Source organism: Cryptococcus neoformans (genome assembly GCF_000091045.1).
Source record: "Cryptococcus neoformans var. neoformans JEC21 chromosome 12 sequence".
Classification (NCBI taxonomy): Eukaryota; Fungi; Basidiomycota; class Tremellomycetes; order Tremellales; family Cryptococcaceae; genus Cryptococcus; species Cryptococcus deneoformans.
The window spans coordinates 853,590-868,243 of NC_006681.1; the positions used below are offsets into that span (position 1 = coordinate 853,590).

Below are 14,654 nucleotides of genomic sequence, written 5' to 3' on the forward strand. Positions count from 1 at the left end.
TGAGTGGTTTTACTTAGTGTTTGGTTCATCGACATTAGTAACTTCAGCATGCCAAGGGAAACGTGGCCATAGTTCCAAAAGGTTCTATCGTTATATCCATTTTTGGCTAATATGTCTCTTTCCCTCATCCCTCTTTTCCACATTTTACGAAAAATCCCTGAAGATGAACGGCGAACTAAAGGTGACAGAAACGCTCATTCCTCGTAGTTCTCGCCCTCCTCCACGTGCTCCTCACCCTCGAGCTCGTATTCCTCCTCTTCAAGATCGGCGGAGGCATCTATAAACAGGGAAAACAGCCTAGGTTAGCCATTGTGCCACAGCGTTGGGAAAAATAAAGAAGAACACGGGACATACATTGGTCGTACTCGATACACAAGTCTGAAAGGTTCGCTTCGGCCTCGGTAAATTCTTGCTCGTCCCTGTCGAATTCATCCTGATCAGCATTCTGATCTCATCCAGGAAGCGTTTTGAAGGAGGTAACAACGTACATTCCCTCACCAGTGTACCAGTGGGTGAAGGCTCTTCTCCTAAAGAGACTCCTGAACTGAGTGTGGGATCGCTTGAAGACCTCTACAATTTGCAAGTTCACATTTGGTCAGCTTGTGATTCAAAAGATATACAAAAAAAACGTACCGCTGATGGCGGTAGTATTGGCGACAAGAGTAGCGGCAGCTGTTTGACCAAGGGGAGGAACGGTACAAAGCGTGGTGAGGGAGCTGTTGGGGATCTATGACTAACCGTTAGCCATCCGCTCAAAACATAATTGGTTCAATGAGGGAGCTTACCCAGGGAACAAAGTGCTCAGAGTTCTGTCCAAGATTAGTAACTAAAAGTGATGTCAAAGCTCGACGCAGTACTCACCTTGTTGTGGAAGTCCCAGACAGCGTTTTCGACTGAAGGACTGTCAGCGAGATACGAGGTTTACGTATAGAAATGACTTACTGTCCCTCATACTGAGCTTACCGCGGTAAGCAACAGAGACCGTCAGGTATTTACCGAACAAAGGGTCGATGGCCGCAAGCAAGCTTCGTTTTTGGAAGATGGCAGCGGTGAGCTCGTGCACATTGGAAGCCTATAGCAGTGTGAGAAGAGGTTGTTCAACAAGGTGATAAGGAGACATACGGTGTAAGACTTGGAAGCGTTGGCAACAAGAGGGGCGTAACCGGCAGTGAAGAAGTGCAGACGTGGGAAAGGAACTGGATGACAATTTAGTCGGGCGCTTCTAGGCACGTGCAGAGCACTCACCCATGTTGACCGCCAGCTTTCGAAGATCGGAGTTAAGGACACCAGGGCTACCGAAGTTAGCTTTTGTAATCCATTTATACTTTGTTAGACCACTTACAAACGCAAAGTAGCTACCGTATGTGATCAGCATGCGATTGTCAAGCAAAAAATCAACTTACTAGTGAAGCCAGTCATGACCTTGGCAATCAGTGAGTTCAAATCCTTGTACTCTGGAGACTGGATCTTCAAATCAGAGACGCAGATGTTGTACAGTGCTTCGTTCTGTGGAATGTCAGATAATCGCATATCGCCAAGTTTAAAGCAAGATGCTTACGTCGATACAGCAGGTAATGTCACTGTTTTCAACCAAGTTGTGTGTTGACAGGACAGCGTTGTAAGGTTCGACGACCGTCTCAGAGACCTTGGGGGATGGGAAGATTGAGAAGGTAGCGAGCATTCGGTCAGGATATTCTTCCCTGATCTTGCCGAGAAGGAGAGCACCAAGACCGGAACCGGTACCACCACCAAGGGCTGAAACATACGTCAATCATAATGCGGCGCTGAATGGTTTGAACTCACAGTGTAAGAGCTGGAAACCTTGGAGAGAGTCAGAGTTCTCCGCCTGTTGCCTCAAAACATCGAGCACAGGGTCAACAAGCTCGGCTCCCTCGGTGTAATAACCCTTGGCCCAGTTGTTACCTGCTCCAGACTCTCCGTGAACAAAGGTATCGGGCCTGAAGAGGTTGGCGAGGGGGCCGGAACGGACGAGATCGACGACACCGGGCTCGAGGTCGACTTGGATGGATCGAGGGACGTATTTTTTGTTGGATGCCTCGGTAAAGTAGACATCGACTAGGGGAGGATTCAGCTTTTGCTATATCAATCTAGTAGACGCACCTTTGTCAAGGATATGGGGATCGTCGGTAGTGGCTTTACCACTCCCTATCATGAGTAGTCAATTTTTGTTTCCAACCTTGCGACGAAATTTCTTGGCTTACTGTCAAGACCGTGTTCCTACGTACTTCGTATTAGCGTAAATCACGATGATCTCATCTTCCACACTTACCTGGAGGATGTTCTCCCAGAAAGCAGTACCGATTTGGTTACCGGCTTTACGCAAACAATCAGCACAACTCTCTTCGTCGACGCAGACCACACCAACCTTGGCCGACTACAAATATTTATCAGCATTATTCCGCGTCTGATATGCAGAGCTACTCACCAGATACGTTGATAATTTCTCTACCCATGGTTATATATCAAAGAAGTATATAGTGAATAGAAAGAGAAGATCGAAGTCACAAACAATAACGCGGGTCAGGCGCCCCACGCGAGCGTGTTACATCATCAAAACACGCGTCGCACCAGCCAAACAAAAGCATCGTGCGTGGAACTGCTTCTCCAAAACTTCATCATGATTTCAGTTATATCTAGCATTTTCACTCTTGCATTCTCGTGGCAGTACAAGGCGCTCAGGCCACGCCGTTTATGCTGAATTGTAACATGACAACTATCAAACGATATGCGAGACGACTTTTTGACAATTCGTTCGAACAGCCGACGCTTACTACTACTACAACGTAACACTCTAGTCACAGTACTACAAATTTGAAAGCCCATACAGTGTGAAAAACCAACAGCTATTCTTAGATGAGAAAAGGTGCAAAAGGAAAATCAATAGAAGTGACGGAACAATGGGTTCTTTGGTCCCTCCACCAGAATCTCGGTGGGGACATCTTTGCTCTGCCAGTTGACGCCTTGGGCTTGATTTCTCTTTCGGTTGTCGAGGTACATCCACATCCGCAAACCAATGACGAGGATGGCCGCAAGACCTTCAATGCCGGCAGTAACACTGAGGGGAATGATGTAGGCCGGCGACCATTTGTCAAGGAAGATCTGGGCTGTGGAAATTTCAGTGTGGGAACCGTATTATAGAGAAGAAAGGACTCGCCAGAAACGATACCACCCAAATTGGCAAGGAAGGCTGTATGAAGAAGGTATATTAGCCGTATTTCATACGAGTTAAAAGCGGTGGCTTACTGTAAGTACCTACTCTAAAGGCTCGACCATCTTCAGTAGGGTCGTTACATTGGTGCCACGTATGGAATATGACACTCGGAGTGAAAGCGCCCGCGGTGATAAGGAAAGTGGCAAAATAAGCTGGGCCAACACTGGTAACGGGAAGCGCGACCAAAAGGATACACCCAATAAACACGAGAATAAGAGAAGAGGCAAGATGGAAACCTCGTTCACGGAAACGATCTGAGGACCAAGCGGTGGCGCAAAGTGCAATGGTTCCGACGGCATATGGAGCAACGGTGAAAAGATTGGTCTTGACGGTGGAATAATGGAATCGGCCGATGATTTGGGTGAGGAAACTACCGGCCACAGAGGCGGCGACACCGTAACAGAGGGCTAAACACGTTTATTAACTGTGAATTGGCTGTGGGTCAAAAGCGTAGTACAATTGAATATACATACCGATAGAAGCGAAAACGTAGAATTTCCAGTCCTTTAAAGGCTTGAAGAATGCCTTCCTGTTGAACTTGGTGTCGATGGCGGTGGAACCATCCCTCAAGATACGAAGTCGGGCAACCTCCTTCTCTCGGTCGGTCAAGAATGACGCAGTGCTAGGGGACCATGGGAGCATGAGGCCGGTGAGGATGGCAAAGGCGACAGTGAAAGCACCTTCGATGAGGAAAAGGATTTGCCAGCCCCAGAGTTTGGAGTCCATTTGGAAGACACCGTAGGCGATAAGGCCGGAGAAAGCACCGGAGAGAGCTTGACATGAGTAGAAGGCGGCGATTCGCTATACGCTTTTTAGTGAGCCATTACAGATCAAGCAAAGCTAGACATGGCCATTCACCTTGCCCAGTTCGCCCCTAGTGTAAAAGGTGGTAAGATAGAAAATCAAAGACGCAGCGAAACCAGCTTCAAAGGCACCCAGAACTGTATGCCACGTCAGTTACCCCGTAAAATGTCAACAGCATTCACTCACTCAAACGAACAATGAGAACACCTGCAAAGTTCTTACACCCAGCATTGATCATCGCCATCGCACCCCAGCCGAGCATATAACCTGGAATAGTGAACCTTGGACCAATCTTTCTTGTGAGCATGACACCGGGAACGACAAGACAGGCAAAGGGAACAGTAAACACGGTGAGCATAATGCTATAGCCTTCGTCAGGGAAGTTGAGGTCGGTAGTCATTCCATCCGATTTGGCGTTGGAGACATTGTTACGGTCGAGGGAGTTGAAGAGATAACAAGCTGATACCGGCCATTAGTTTGAATGTAAGGACTGATGCAGGGTAAATCCCAAGAGGAGGGACGTACCCCAGACGAAAGGTAAGATATGCCAATCGAATTTGCGTACAATGGATCGGTTTTCTTCTTTGGTAAAAGAATAATCAGAGACCTCGGCCACCTCTTCAACCTTAGTGAAAGAGTCTCGGGCAGCTTCGTCGTCGATAACTTTCTCGAGTGATGGCCTTGATTCCAACTTGGACATCGTTGTGAATATGATAGATGACCAGAGAGAGAGAACGACGGTGATGGACTGCATTATTGTTATATACCATCAGGGCAGAGATACGGGACGACATGACATAATACCTTATCTGGAGACGATAACCTTCAGTACTAGTAGTGTTGTATGTCGTGGCTCGTCTTATCTTTCGCGGATATCCGACTTGTATTATTGGGTGAAAGGTGAAGTGGAGGTTATTGACCGTGTCCCGAAGTGTTTAAGCGTCTCGGGCAATGCATTCAATTGTTGTTGCTGGATATGCTGGGGTTTATCTCACCTTGCACCGCCGCATGCGTGCGACCCCACTCAACGATCGGTAGGTCAACAGACGAGGACAACCGGCAATCATCAGAGATGCTATTCTTCGTATCTGGCCGCCTCTTCCAGCAGATAGCAATGATGTTGTTCTTATATTATCCGATTTCACTGGATAAGCCTCAAGTCTCGACAACGTCTTATCCGGCGAAAAATGACTGCGTACTATTGCTGTGGTTTATCACAGAGATAGAAGAAGAAGAGGCAACTATGGAAAGGCGGGGCATCGATGAGAGTAGTCTTGGTAGTAGGTGTGGATAGCTGATGGAGATGACGGCCGCTTGATTCCTTTCAGGGGTGAAAGTGGCAGCGAGGTTATGTGGTTATCCATATCGTTGGGCGGACAAATGAGGAGAAAGCACATCATCCCGAGATCCCGCCGTCATTCGTTTCGGGTTTGGCCGTCGGCTCTGATTGCCGAAGATAACACACTAACTGACTGATTGTCTTAAAACGAAGCGACGCGTATTAACTGAGGTCAAGTATGGGTAGATGCTATAGCTACCCACACCTTCATAGTAGTCTACATAATCCATTTAATTTTTATATTGGTCCATAACCGGCTTCATCTGAAATCTTTCATCAAACAAACAATAACAACAAACGACAAACAAATGACAACTATCGACAGCAAAATTGCGATCGTCGGCGCAGGTGGGTGTCATATCTGTCGGGACATTCGTCGTCGGCTATCTGCTTACCAACAACAGGCGTCTTCGGTCTTTCTACCTCTCTCCATCTCAAGAAGAATGGTTACAAGGACGTTACTGTCTACGATTATCAGCCATACGATGTCAACGCCTACGATCCCAGTAAAGGATGTGATGGCGCAAGTGCTGATGTTAACAAGGTTTACCGGTGCTCATAGTAAGAGCTTCCCGATTTGTCTACTTATCCGTTTCATGTTCTAATCCTCGTGATGCAGCGGTGACGAAACCGAATATCAAGATCTCGCCTTTTCTGGACGAGCCATCTGGCTCGAATGGAACAAACAGATCTCAGAGACTCCTGCCGACCAACTTCCCCCCGGGTTGACTCCTGATGACCAGCCTTTCGTACCCTGTGGTTTCCTTAGGATATCAAATGAAGAAAAGCTTTCAGAGTATGATCAGATGTGTTTGGATGAGCTTGAGAAGGCGGGGCTTCGACACCATCAACATGTCATCGTAAGCTTTACTTGCATATCTCGGGACCTATCCCTCAAACTAAGCAGTTTTGATGATGCAGAAAGATACGGGTGATATGGACCGCTTGGTTGAGAAGGAGGCCGCAGATCCTTCCACAAATTATGCCACCAAAGCAGCCTCGCTCAAGAACCTCGAAGGTGGTCGGCTTACTGGGTTTTTCGACACTTCTGCTGGATTCACAGTCGCTGACAAGGCTTGTGCTTGGGCTCGATATCTCGCCGAGAAGGACGGTGTCAAATTTTTACTCGGGCCGGAGACAGGCAAATTTGACGAGCTTTTGGTAAGAAGTGAAGGGGAGGATCAAAAGGTTGTGGGGTTGAAAACGGTTGATGGACTAGAGCATGAAGCGGATGTGGTCATCGTTGCTTGTACGTTTTTCAATTGCTCTTTGTACTCCTTTTATCCATTAAGGAGTGGGAGCTGATGCTATCTGTGTAGGTGGTGGGTGGACTCCCAGTGTTGTGCCCGAAGTTGAAGGATTACTCGAAACCACCGCCGGATCTGTGTGCACTATCCAGCTTCCAACGGACCGCCATGATCTCTGGGAGAAGGTTTGGCGCTCCTGCTCGAATGTACCGTTTTCATCGCAAGAGCTGACGATTCATCGTAGTTCTCTCCTGAAAGGTTCCCAGTTTGGGCATATGGTTTGACCGGTCACTCTAGTCCGGAATACGGAGGCTTCTACGGTTTCCCTCGTACTAAGGATGGGAAGATCAAGGTTGGTTGTGAGTTCCCTCCCATTGAGAAGAGGATATTTATTGATGTAAAGGATGGTCGCTGACTATACATTCAGACCGAGGGCGCAAATGGACCAACTATCAAAAGCATCCCAAAACAGGAAAGTGAGTCGGTGTTGCCCTTTTTCATTTCGTGGTAGTAATCATAGGGGTTTAACTCTTTTTTTATTAGGGAGCTCTCGATGCCAAAGACAAAGTACACCGCCGACAAAGCTGAGAACCTTCCCAAAAAGGCTATCGAGAACGTTAAGAAAGCTGTGGGCGAGATATTCCCGGAACTCAAGTCGATCGGTATCACCGATACTCGTATGTGCTGGTACACGGACAGTATCGATAACTCTTTCGTGATCGACTATGTTCCAGGTTATTCGGACAGTTTGTTTGTGGCTTCTGGTGGTTCGGGACATGGATTCAAGTTCCTCCCTGTTTTAGGCAAAGTGCGTACTCCTTTATCCCTTGATATAACCCCCATCTCCGTAAATGGGTTGAAAAACTGACATACCTTATAGCATGTTGTAAATGCTCTCGAAAAGAAACCGGACCAATTCACTCCTCTTTGGCACTGGCGATCTGCCGCTCCCGGCGAACATGCCAACGGTTTGGAGGAAGGGAAGGGTTCGGGAAGGGACCTGGCGAGTCTGGAGATTGCTGATAAGGTCGATTGGAAGTGGGAAGATGGCCTTGGTGAGATTGCTGAGAAGATTGAGAAGCTGTAGAGTATGTAACCAAGGAGTTACGAAGTTAGTATAGAGCCGGTAATTTTGGGTAACATGTTATGCAATTCTGGCACTTTTAGCTTGCTTTGAACAGTATTACACACCTTTGGAGATTGACTGCTCGCAATGAACAATATACACATAGCTAGGAGTTCAAAAATTCCAAAGTCGAAAGCAGCAATTTGAAAGCAACAGATACATACAGATAAAACAAGTTAAACTCTATAATCCTTGGGTACTGCCCCGGCGTAAAGCCATTTGCCAAGGGTCAGCACATCCCATACCCTTAACCCTGTCGCCTTCTCCACAGCATGAGTAAATGGTGGCATATTGGTACACTCTAAAACGATAGCCTTGACTTTAGGGTGGTTCTTGACAAGAACAAGGGCCGCATCTACGACTTCCTTCTCCATGCCTTCGTAGTCATCTGCATAGATTATCAGCTATAGGAGACATTTGCGCTTTAGGAGCGCACATACAAGGGATACGCTCGTCCAAGACTCCACGGAAAATGGCTGTCTTTGGGTCTTCTGGGAGGCCATATACCGGTGTTTCCGGATGAGCACCAACGCTGGTGAGGTGTTTGACAGTCTGTAAATTGATGTTAGCCAGCCTATTGCACAGGTCAATTGTACACTCACCAGAGCACTTTTCTTGAATGTCACTACTCCGACTGAATCTTTCGAGTTCAAACCGGGGAAGAAACTCTGTTGAAGCCATGCGACCTGAAGCAAGCTGGTAGTGCCCATGAAAGGTAGTCTGTTTGCAAGGCAAGGGTGCATTGTCGCCAACTAAATCATGATATATCAGCTATTTCGGTACATATAAGAGCAGAAGAAGGCGTTGAACTTACGAAACCACAGCTTGTAACAAAAGCAACACATCCATCTTCCTCAATCATCTTCGTACCTTCGCGAACAAAGGCATCCACTAAATCCTTACCCCATGTCCCCCCAACAACAAGCGTGCTAACAGCTTCTTCTACTACTCGGATGACGACGGGTATATCGCCCCATGAAGCGGGATGACCAACGTCCCCGGGGGGACGGGGAAATGTGGTTTTGAGCTGCAGAACACCAAGTTTTGGGGTTCTAGTGGTAGTCATATCTTTCGCAACCGGGGCGATATTGGGATGTGAAGGTCCAACAGCGAGTGATTGACAATATGAGGAAATAAAAACCAGGAGAACGAAGGCAGTGATGTGTTATGGACAATCGGTTCCATCTTCTGAATCTATCTCGCGAATAACTCGCCACGAATCAGTTGTCGGCTGAGAGAAAGATGGATGATGTTTCCAGCTTCCCTTGACGCCTTATCGCTTTATCGGTCTTCTCCGAGACCGATAATGTGATATGATATCGTGATTGATCATGGGCATGAGTTGATCATTCTTCGGCCTTCTCCTATTGAAAGTCTTGCAAAGATCGAGGCTGGAGGTATTGGATGACATTGCAAAGTAGAACCCCTCGAGGATCAGAAGAAGAAAGCGATGATGCGAGCTGAAATAACTCCCATCTGCGTTTTTCCTGTGATATGTGATATTGCGTTCGATTCCTCCTGATGCAATGACAACTAGTCCTGCTGTCCTACATTAATCGTACTCATAGCGCATCGTTAGCTGGAGTGAGGAGGGGTTTGCACAAACTCTTGTCGACAGTTTTCTGCTGGCGCATCTTGTTATATGGTATGCAGTGTACAAGAACAGGTCTTAGTGAGACGCAAGAGTATTCAAAAAGACGGCAAAGCAATCAAAAAAATTCAAAAAGAAAGCCTCCGGCGGGGCTCGAACCCGCAACCGCACGATTGAGATGATGGCCCGTAACCGGTTCAAGCAGACTCTAAGAGTCGTGCGCGCTACCGATTGCGCCACGGGGGCCTGTGTATTTTTTTTGCAAAACACAATCTTATCTCTGCTAATTAGCACACGTATTGGTTCCTTCAACCTTTTTTTTTCTCCCTTTCTTTTTCGTCTCTTTGTCGCTAATCCATGGTTTAACTTGCTTTGTTTGCACAGTTAATTACAGGACTTATTCAGGATGCAAGATGGCTAACCTATATGGAGGACTATAGAGAAGGCGATTCAGGGTGCATGGGGCACAACTTGCATACACAACGCACGGTGAATTGCGCATGGGCCGTTTACTTGGCGGCCTTCACCCTTTCCTCACTGTCTATATATATCTAAACATCTCTGTTTTCTTCTTCTTCCACATCCTCGTCCTCTGCTCATCTTTCCAAGCTTATATCCTTTTCCCCTTACATCTCTGTCCCACTTTACCCCCTCCCTTTCTCCTCTCATCCCCCTCTCTTCGTCATTCCCCCACCTCCTCATGCCACATTCCCGGCCTTCTCCTGACTTTCGATGTCCTCTGCTCCCCTCCCCAGCCAACATACTGATACAGTAAGTTCTAGGCTATAGGAGAGGTAGAAGACGCTGAAACCAATCAATGGATCTCTAACTAGTAGTATACATCCAACAACTTGGCAGTCAATAATATCAAGGCAAACACTGCCCATCCAAGGTATCACTCAGACAGGATGTTTCCACTCATGTCCCTCGTTCCCCCTCCCCAACATCGCTGCCTGATTTCCAACAATTCCACAACTATACACGCCCGCAAAATCTCCCGATCTATTCACCAGCAATCGGCTTATCCCAAAGCCATCGAAGCTCCTCTCAAACAGCCTCGCAGACGCACAACCTCTACTTGTCCGCCCCTCCGCCTCTCCTTTCCTACGCCTCTCCGCCTCTCATTTCCTCTGCTCCTCTCCCCTTTGCTCTATTCTCCTTGATCTTCCATCTTCCAGGTTCAATTTACACTTACGGCAGCTTCCTTCATCTACAATAGCCGTGAGCACCTCGTAATCTTACAGCTTGAAGCTACGCTTATGAACTTATTGTAGGTGCCTCTCCTTCCACGGCTCCCTCCTCTCCCGGCATTAACTCCTCTTGGTCGTCGGAGTATGTTCATTTCCCGAACTTGTCATTGGACTCCAATAAGGCAGTTCTTATTCTTGACGATCTCCGCGACGATCCCCCCCCAATAGTCAACAAGTCAGTCCCGCCCTCTTGAGCTCGATCTCGAGGACGTCGACCCGGAATCGGGCGAGCTTACGTTGGCGGCCTATAAGGACCGCCTCGCAATGCTCGGGGTACGGGTGAAGTTGGTGACTCGGGAGGAGATGGACGTCTTGCTGGACCGGGGATGAAGGGGCAGCTTCGGCTGTTGAGTGGGTGGACAGAGAGGAGGGGATAGCGGTTTCTGTTAGTCTAGCTGCTCGTTTAGATAGATGACTTACGTGGTCTTTTTTTGTTCAGACTCTATACCCTATTTTAATTTTCTCTTTTGTAGCTTTCTGATCTTTCCTCATCACTATCTTGTACACTGCTCTCTGAGACTGTTTGTACGAAGGTGCTGAGTGAATACCAGTTCAACATATATTGGTTTCTGTTGTATATATGGTTTCCGTTGTATATATTGGAAATTGAGATAGACATCATCTTGTAGAGATATGTTACTTGTATCATACAATCATATGTCCAAGACGACTCCAAGAGTAGAGTACGATTACAAAGATGTCTAATGGCAAGCAGGTCACTCCACAGGAGCAGCCGCCGCTGCCGTATTCGCCACGATAGATACTGAATTCTGGAGAGTGTGTACAGAGACAAACGGAAGAGTCAGAGAAGGCGTGTTCCAAAGTGTGGTCTCGCATGGATATGGCCTCATATCATAGCGGAAGCAAATGTATAGTAGCAATCATTACATATCGCCTCCATGCTACGCTACGTATAGAAAGACAGCGGCGACAAGTAGTCAAGATGATACGTAACTTGTTATTATTTTTGCCCAACCACATTTATTATTTCGTAGTCATCTTTCGTTCTTCGTGTATCTTCTTCTTGTCTCTGTTATCTTTCGTTCTTCGTGTATCTTCTTCTTGTCTCTGTACGTCTTGCGTGCCTCGTTGTAAATGGTGATTAGGGGCAGGAGAAAGTAGAGTATCTCTGCTGCTAATTTAAGCACATGTAATCCTAAAGTCCAGGCTTCTCTTAAAAAACTTAGAGTGACAAACAGGACAAACAGGTAAAAAAACAATGACATAACAAACAGGTAAAAAACAATGACATAATCCGCGGCCATCCCGCAGTCAGGTTAATTATCATAGAAGGTTAATTTCCCGTCGAAATAGGAGTAGCGCCGATCCCCGAAGTGCCGAGACGGCTCGAGCGACGTTTTATTTATTCGCGCACAAACCCAAGAAACGCCCAGCAAATGGACGACTGTGCACTGCATTGGCAGAGAGGACACTATCCCATATGAGAATGTAAAGATGGATGTATTTTACCCTCCTCTCTTCTTCTGACCATTACTACAGACAGTTCATAATCACATTCTTAGAACACGACGCCGGACAGTCTTCTGCGTCGCAAAAGGTCTCGACAACAAAAAATCAACAAGCAAACGTCATACGTGAGCTCTCCACAGTCAGGACACGAAATCAACAGCAGATCGTCCACATCTGCACTGCATACTGCGCATCGCACGGCCCTGTACATATCACTGCGGTGTGCCCCACAGATTGAAGCCACTGTCTTGACATGAGAAGTCCCGGCCCGTCTCTGATTCTACTGGCTGCCCTGCCCTTGGCATCAGCAACTCATCTCAGTAGCAAACTCCAGGACAAGGTGTATGATGTTATGGAAAACATTTCTACCCATAGGTGTGTTGCTTTGCCGGCCAAACAAGCGACAAGTACTGACAGTCAGACAGTTGGGAAATCGGTACCAAAGCGCAGGCTATCCTTGAGAGCAAATATCCCAGCTACTCCGTCTTTGCCTCAACATCTCCCATTCCTCTTCCGGATGACTTTGACGACGATGACATTGAGGACGTCGTTGCTGTGGCTGAATACACTATGAATAATCGCCCCCCAAGCAACACTTCTGCTTCGGCTCACGGTGGTAGCACCCTGCTTGACGACGAGGCTGCTGGCGACCCCGCGAGTTTGGGTGTGACCATACTCCTGGCCAATGCAAGCACCGACAATGCACAAGTTAATGGAGTCAGTTACGGTGATGCAGCGAGGGAAGAGCTCAATTACCTCCTGTATGACGTCCCTAGGGTAGGTCTCTTTCTCGTACTGACTTCGGTGCCACGGGTGTCTGTTTGGCTAAATATCCTTCAGACGTCTTCTGGAGCTATCTCTCACCGAGCAGATCAAGCACAACTGTGGGCAGACAGTGTTTACATGGTTCCGCCTTTTCTTGGTAGGTTTATTATTGACGCATGTCAAAACTACGCTCATTTCATCTAGCATACTACGGTGCCCTAAATAATAATCAAACACTCCTTCAACAGGCGTATCAGCAGTGCAAGCTTTATCGAGACGCTCTTCGCCAATCTAATGGGTTATGGATTCACATCACCGGCGGTAATGGAACTTCAGATCCCAATCTTTGGGCAACTGGTAATGGTTGGGCTGCGGCGGGAATGTTGAGGGTTTGGGCAACCATAAACTGGTCGACCTTTTCGGATCAATTGGACAGCCAGTTGAGTGATTTGGAATCATGGGTGAGGGAAATCCTTGACGCGTCCAAGCCTTACATTGTGAGTTCATTATGATGACTAGGTGCAACGGACGTCTGACCATTAATAGACGGGCAACGGCATCTTCTACAACTACATCAACGATACTTCTTCATTTGAAGACGCTTCTTCAGCAGCCCTCATGTCTCATGTCGGTCTGTAAGTGCACTTTCATTCTGTTTATCTCCACGATACTAATGTCTGCCTTAGTCGTTTATCAACTCTCGGCATCACCAATGACTACGTCGACATGGCACTCGGTCTCCTTTCCGCCGCATCATCCTACGTAAACTCCACTGGATACCTTACACAAGTCGTCAACCCTCTCGATTTCTCTGAGCAAGGTGAAGAATCTCCTGAAGGACAGAGTTTCCTCGTGATGGCATACGCGGCACATACAGACTGGGATGACGCTGGACGAGCAGGGCATACGAAGGATGATGGGTTGGGATCAAAAAGTGGAGCTTCACCACAAATTGGCGGGCTGGGAAGTGCGATGGTCGTTGCGATTGGGCTACTTGCTATGCTTGTGACATTATAATGTCCTTGTGAGTTTTCTCTTTACTCCCCTTCTGAACATGAGATGCTGACCTGAGAACAGAAAAATTGGTCCTCGTTAGTCTAGAAACGCTAGACATGCTTATATTAGATTCACAAATCTCTTTTTGGTAACAACCTAAGAGTTATAGTTAACACATGTATATTTTGGCTGGCCGGCAGTCTTTTGACAGCTTTGAAAAGGCACGGGGAGGTGACGATAAATTCGGAAGAAGGGAGCAGGTAGGCGACAGGGAGAGGGTCAGACTGTATGCTTCGAATATTCAGAACAAGATTACTAGAGTGAGCTGGGCCGAAGATATGGAGCCATCTATCGAAAAGGGTGGGTTTACATCCACGCTTTGGCTGAACGGAGTGTTCGCACCTTGTAGAAGGTCTTGTCATGATGGGAGTTTCTCCTCCAATGGAAGGTCGGCTGGATTCGTCATTTGAGTCTTGTATGCATTATCGGCCACGATCTGAAAAGCTAACTCAATCCGAACGGTTTTCCTGACCTACTGGCGATTCGCGGCATCTTTGGGAAGGCAGATCCTTACTACATGGCGTCTTTCATATTATCAGTCCAAGAAGCAAGAATCTCCATTCTTTAAATTGAGAACAATGGAGCTGAGATGGACCAGTCCCCAAACCGAAGCAGATTGAAGGAAGGTCGAGTTCAACCAAAGTAAAATCGACGACTGTAAGCACGGTAAGCGCATGCGCGGTAATAAGGTGAAAGGAAGCTCGCCGGTATTGGCAAAGAGACTACTCATTCAAGGATGCAACCTGTTTGACTGCCAACTGGTATCGGCTTTTT

The 14,654-nt window shown here is 47.2% G+C and overlaps 5 protein-coding genes and 1 non-coding gene across 6 annotated transcripts; 2 read left to right on the forward strand and 4 right to left on the reverse strand.

Moving 5' to 3' along the window:
* Positions 1-47: 47 nt before the first annotated feature.
* CNL06670 (Tubulin beta chain, putative) lies at positions 48-2,480 on the reverse strand. Its single transcript, XM_568244.2, has 18 exons — positions 2,447-2,480; positions 2,387-2,395; positions 2,291-2,334; positions 2,223-2,238; positions 2,122-2,166; positions 1,804-2,076; positions 1,559-1,755; positions 1,404-1,506; positions 1,343-1,355; positions 1,246-1,292; positions 1,123-1,196; positions 943-1,072; positions 862-893; positions 786-809; positions 634-727; positions 489-570; positions 355-419; positions 48-277 (listed from the first exon to the last, which is right to left on the reverse strand). Exons 1-18 carry the CDS (start codon positions 2,472-2,474, stop codon positions 195-197), a joined length of 1,359 nt encoding a protein of 452 aa, XP_568244.1. The 5' UTR covers positions 2,475-2,480; the 3' UTR covers positions 48-194.
* A 201-nt stretch (positions 2,481-2,681) lies between these two features.
* CNL06680 (conserved hypothetical protein) lies at positions 2,682-5,347 on the reverse strand. The gene is made up of 7 exons (XM_568243.2): positions 4,562-5,347; positions 4,223-4,495; positions 4,091-4,173; positions 3,706-4,033; positions 3,265-3,639; positions 3,176-3,208; positions 2,682-3,125 (listed from the first exon to the last, which is right to left on the reverse strand). The coding sequence occupies exons 1-7, from the start codon at positions 4,788-4,790 to the stop codon at positions 2,899-2,901; spliced, it is 1,548 nt and encodes a 515-aa protein (XP_568243.1). The 5' UTR covers positions 4,791-5,347; the 3' UTR covers positions 2,682-2,898.
* A 145-nt stretch (positions 5,348-5,492) lies between these two features.
* Positions 5,493-7,781, forward strand: CNL06690 (expressed protein). The gene is made up of 9 exons (XM_568189.2): positions 5,493-5,723; positions 5,780-5,936; positions 5,995-6,235; positions 6,297-6,624; positions 6,695-6,807; positions 6,867-6,981; positions 7,050-7,098; positions 7,166-7,430; positions 7,503-7,781. The coding sequence occupies exons 1-9, from the start codon at positions 5,684-5,686 to the stop codon at positions 7,707-7,709; spliced, it is 1,515 nt and encodes a 504-aa protein (XP_568189.1). The 5' UTR covers positions 5,493-5,683; the 3' UTR covers positions 7,710-7,781.
* Positions 7,782-7,893: 112 nt separating this feature from the next.
* On the reverse strand, positions 7,894-9,421 carry CNL06700 (conserved hypothetical protein). Its single transcript, XM_568190.2, has 4 exons — positions 8,563-9,421; positions 8,351-8,500; positions 8,189-8,300; positions 7,894-8,136 (listed from the first exon to the last, which is right to left on the reverse strand). The coding sequence occupies exons 1-4, from the start codon at positions 8,812-8,814 to the stop codon at positions 7,925-7,927; spliced, it is 726 nt and encodes a 241-aa protein (XP_568190.1). The 5' UTR covers positions 8,815-9,421; the 3' UTR covers positions 7,894-7,924.
* Positions 9,422-9,477: 56 nt separating this feature from the next.
* CNL06710 lies at positions 9,478-9,585 on the reverse strand. Its single transcript has one exon. It is a non-coding gene; the product is annotated as a tRNA-Lys (tRNA).
* Positions 9,586-12,065: 2,480 nt separating this feature from the next.
* CNL06720 (expressed protein) lies at positions 12,066-14,453 on the forward strand. Its single transcript, XM_568191.2, has 7 exons — positions 12,066-12,434; positions 12,485-12,836; positions 12,900-12,981; positions 13,029-13,321; positions 13,371-13,459; positions 13,511-13,848; positions 13,902-14,453. The coding sequence occupies exons 1-6, from the start codon at positions 12,313-12,315 to the stop codon at positions 13,839-13,841; spliced, it is 1,269 nt and encodes a 422-aa protein (XP_568191.1). The 5' UTR covers positions 12,066-12,312; the 3' UTR covers positions 13,842-13,848; positions 13,902-14,453.
* The last annotated feature ends 201 nt before the right edge of the window (positions 14,454-14,654 follow it).

What these genes read in the sequence shown, in the direction of transcription:
- CNL06670 (XM_568244.2), bottom strand. Translation starts at nt 2,474, where the DNA reads ATGGGTAGAGAAATTATCAACGTATCTG. An exon ending in AAAGCTGGCGGTCAACATGG is followed by an intron (nt 1,197 to 1,245) that starts GTGAGTGCTCTG and finishes ATTGTCATCCAG; the next exon opens with TTCCTTTCCCACGTCTGCAC. An exon ending in TCTGGGACTTCCACAACAAG is followed by an intron (nt 810 to 861) that starts GTGAGTACTGCG and finishes AATCTTGGACAG; the next exon opens with AACTCTGAGCACTTTGTTCC.
- CNL06720 (XM_568191.2), top strand. Translation starts at nt 12,313, where the DNA reads ATGAGAAGTCCCGGCCCGTCTCTGATTCTACTGGCTGCCCTGCCCTTG. An exon ending in TCCTGTATGACGTCCCTAGG is followed by an intron (nt 12,837 to 12,899) that starts GTAGGTCTCTTT and finishes AATATCCTTCAG; the next exon opens with ACGTCTTCTGGAGCTATCTC. An exon ending in ACGCGTCCAAGCCTTACATT is followed by an intron (nt 13,322 to 13,370) that starts GTGAGTTCATTA and finishes GACCATTAATAG; the next exon opens with ACGGGCAACGGCATCTTCTA.
- CNL06700 (XM_568190.2), bottom strand. Translation starts at nt 8,814, where the DNA reads ATGACTACCACTAGAACCCCAAAACTTGGTGTTCTGCAGCTCAAAACC. An exon ending in CATTCAAGAAAAGTGCTCTG is followed by an intron (nt 8,301 to 8,350) that starts GTGAGTGTACAA and finishes ATCAATTTACAG; the next exon opens with ACTGTCAAACACCTCACCAG. An exon ending in CTTGGACGAGCGTATCCCTT is followed by an intron (nt 8,137 to 8,188) that starts GTATGTGCGCTC and finishes TAATCTATGCAG; the next exon opens with ATGACTACGAAGGCATGGAG.
- CNL06680 (XM_568243.2), bottom strand. Translation starts at nt 4,790, where the DNA reads ATGCAGTCCATCACCGTCGTTCTCTCTCTCTGGTCATCTATCATATTC. An exon ending in TATCTTACCTTTCGTCTGGG is followed by an intron (nt 4,496 to 4,561) that starts GTACGTCCCTCC and finishes GGCCGGTATCAG; the next exon opens with CTTGTTATCTCTTCAACTCC. An exon ending in TTTGGGTGGTATCGTTTCTG is followed by an intron (nt 3,126 to 3,175) that starts GCGAGTCCTTTC and finishes AAATTTCCACAG; the next exon opens with CCCAGATCTTCCTTGACAAA.
- CNL06690 (XM_568189.2), top strand. Translation starts at nt 5,684, where the DNA reads ATGACAACTATCGACAGCAAAATTGCGATCGTCGGCGCAG. An exon ending in GACACCATCAACATGTCATC is followed by an intron (nt 6,236 to 6,296) that starts GTAAGCTTTACT and finishes TTGATGATGCAG; the next exon opens with AAAGATACGGGTGATATGGA. An exon ending in TGGGAAGATCAAGGTTGGTT is followed by an intron (nt 6,982 to 7,049) that starts GTGAGTTCCCTC and finishes CTATACATTCAG; the next exon opens with ACCGAGGGCGCAAATGGACC.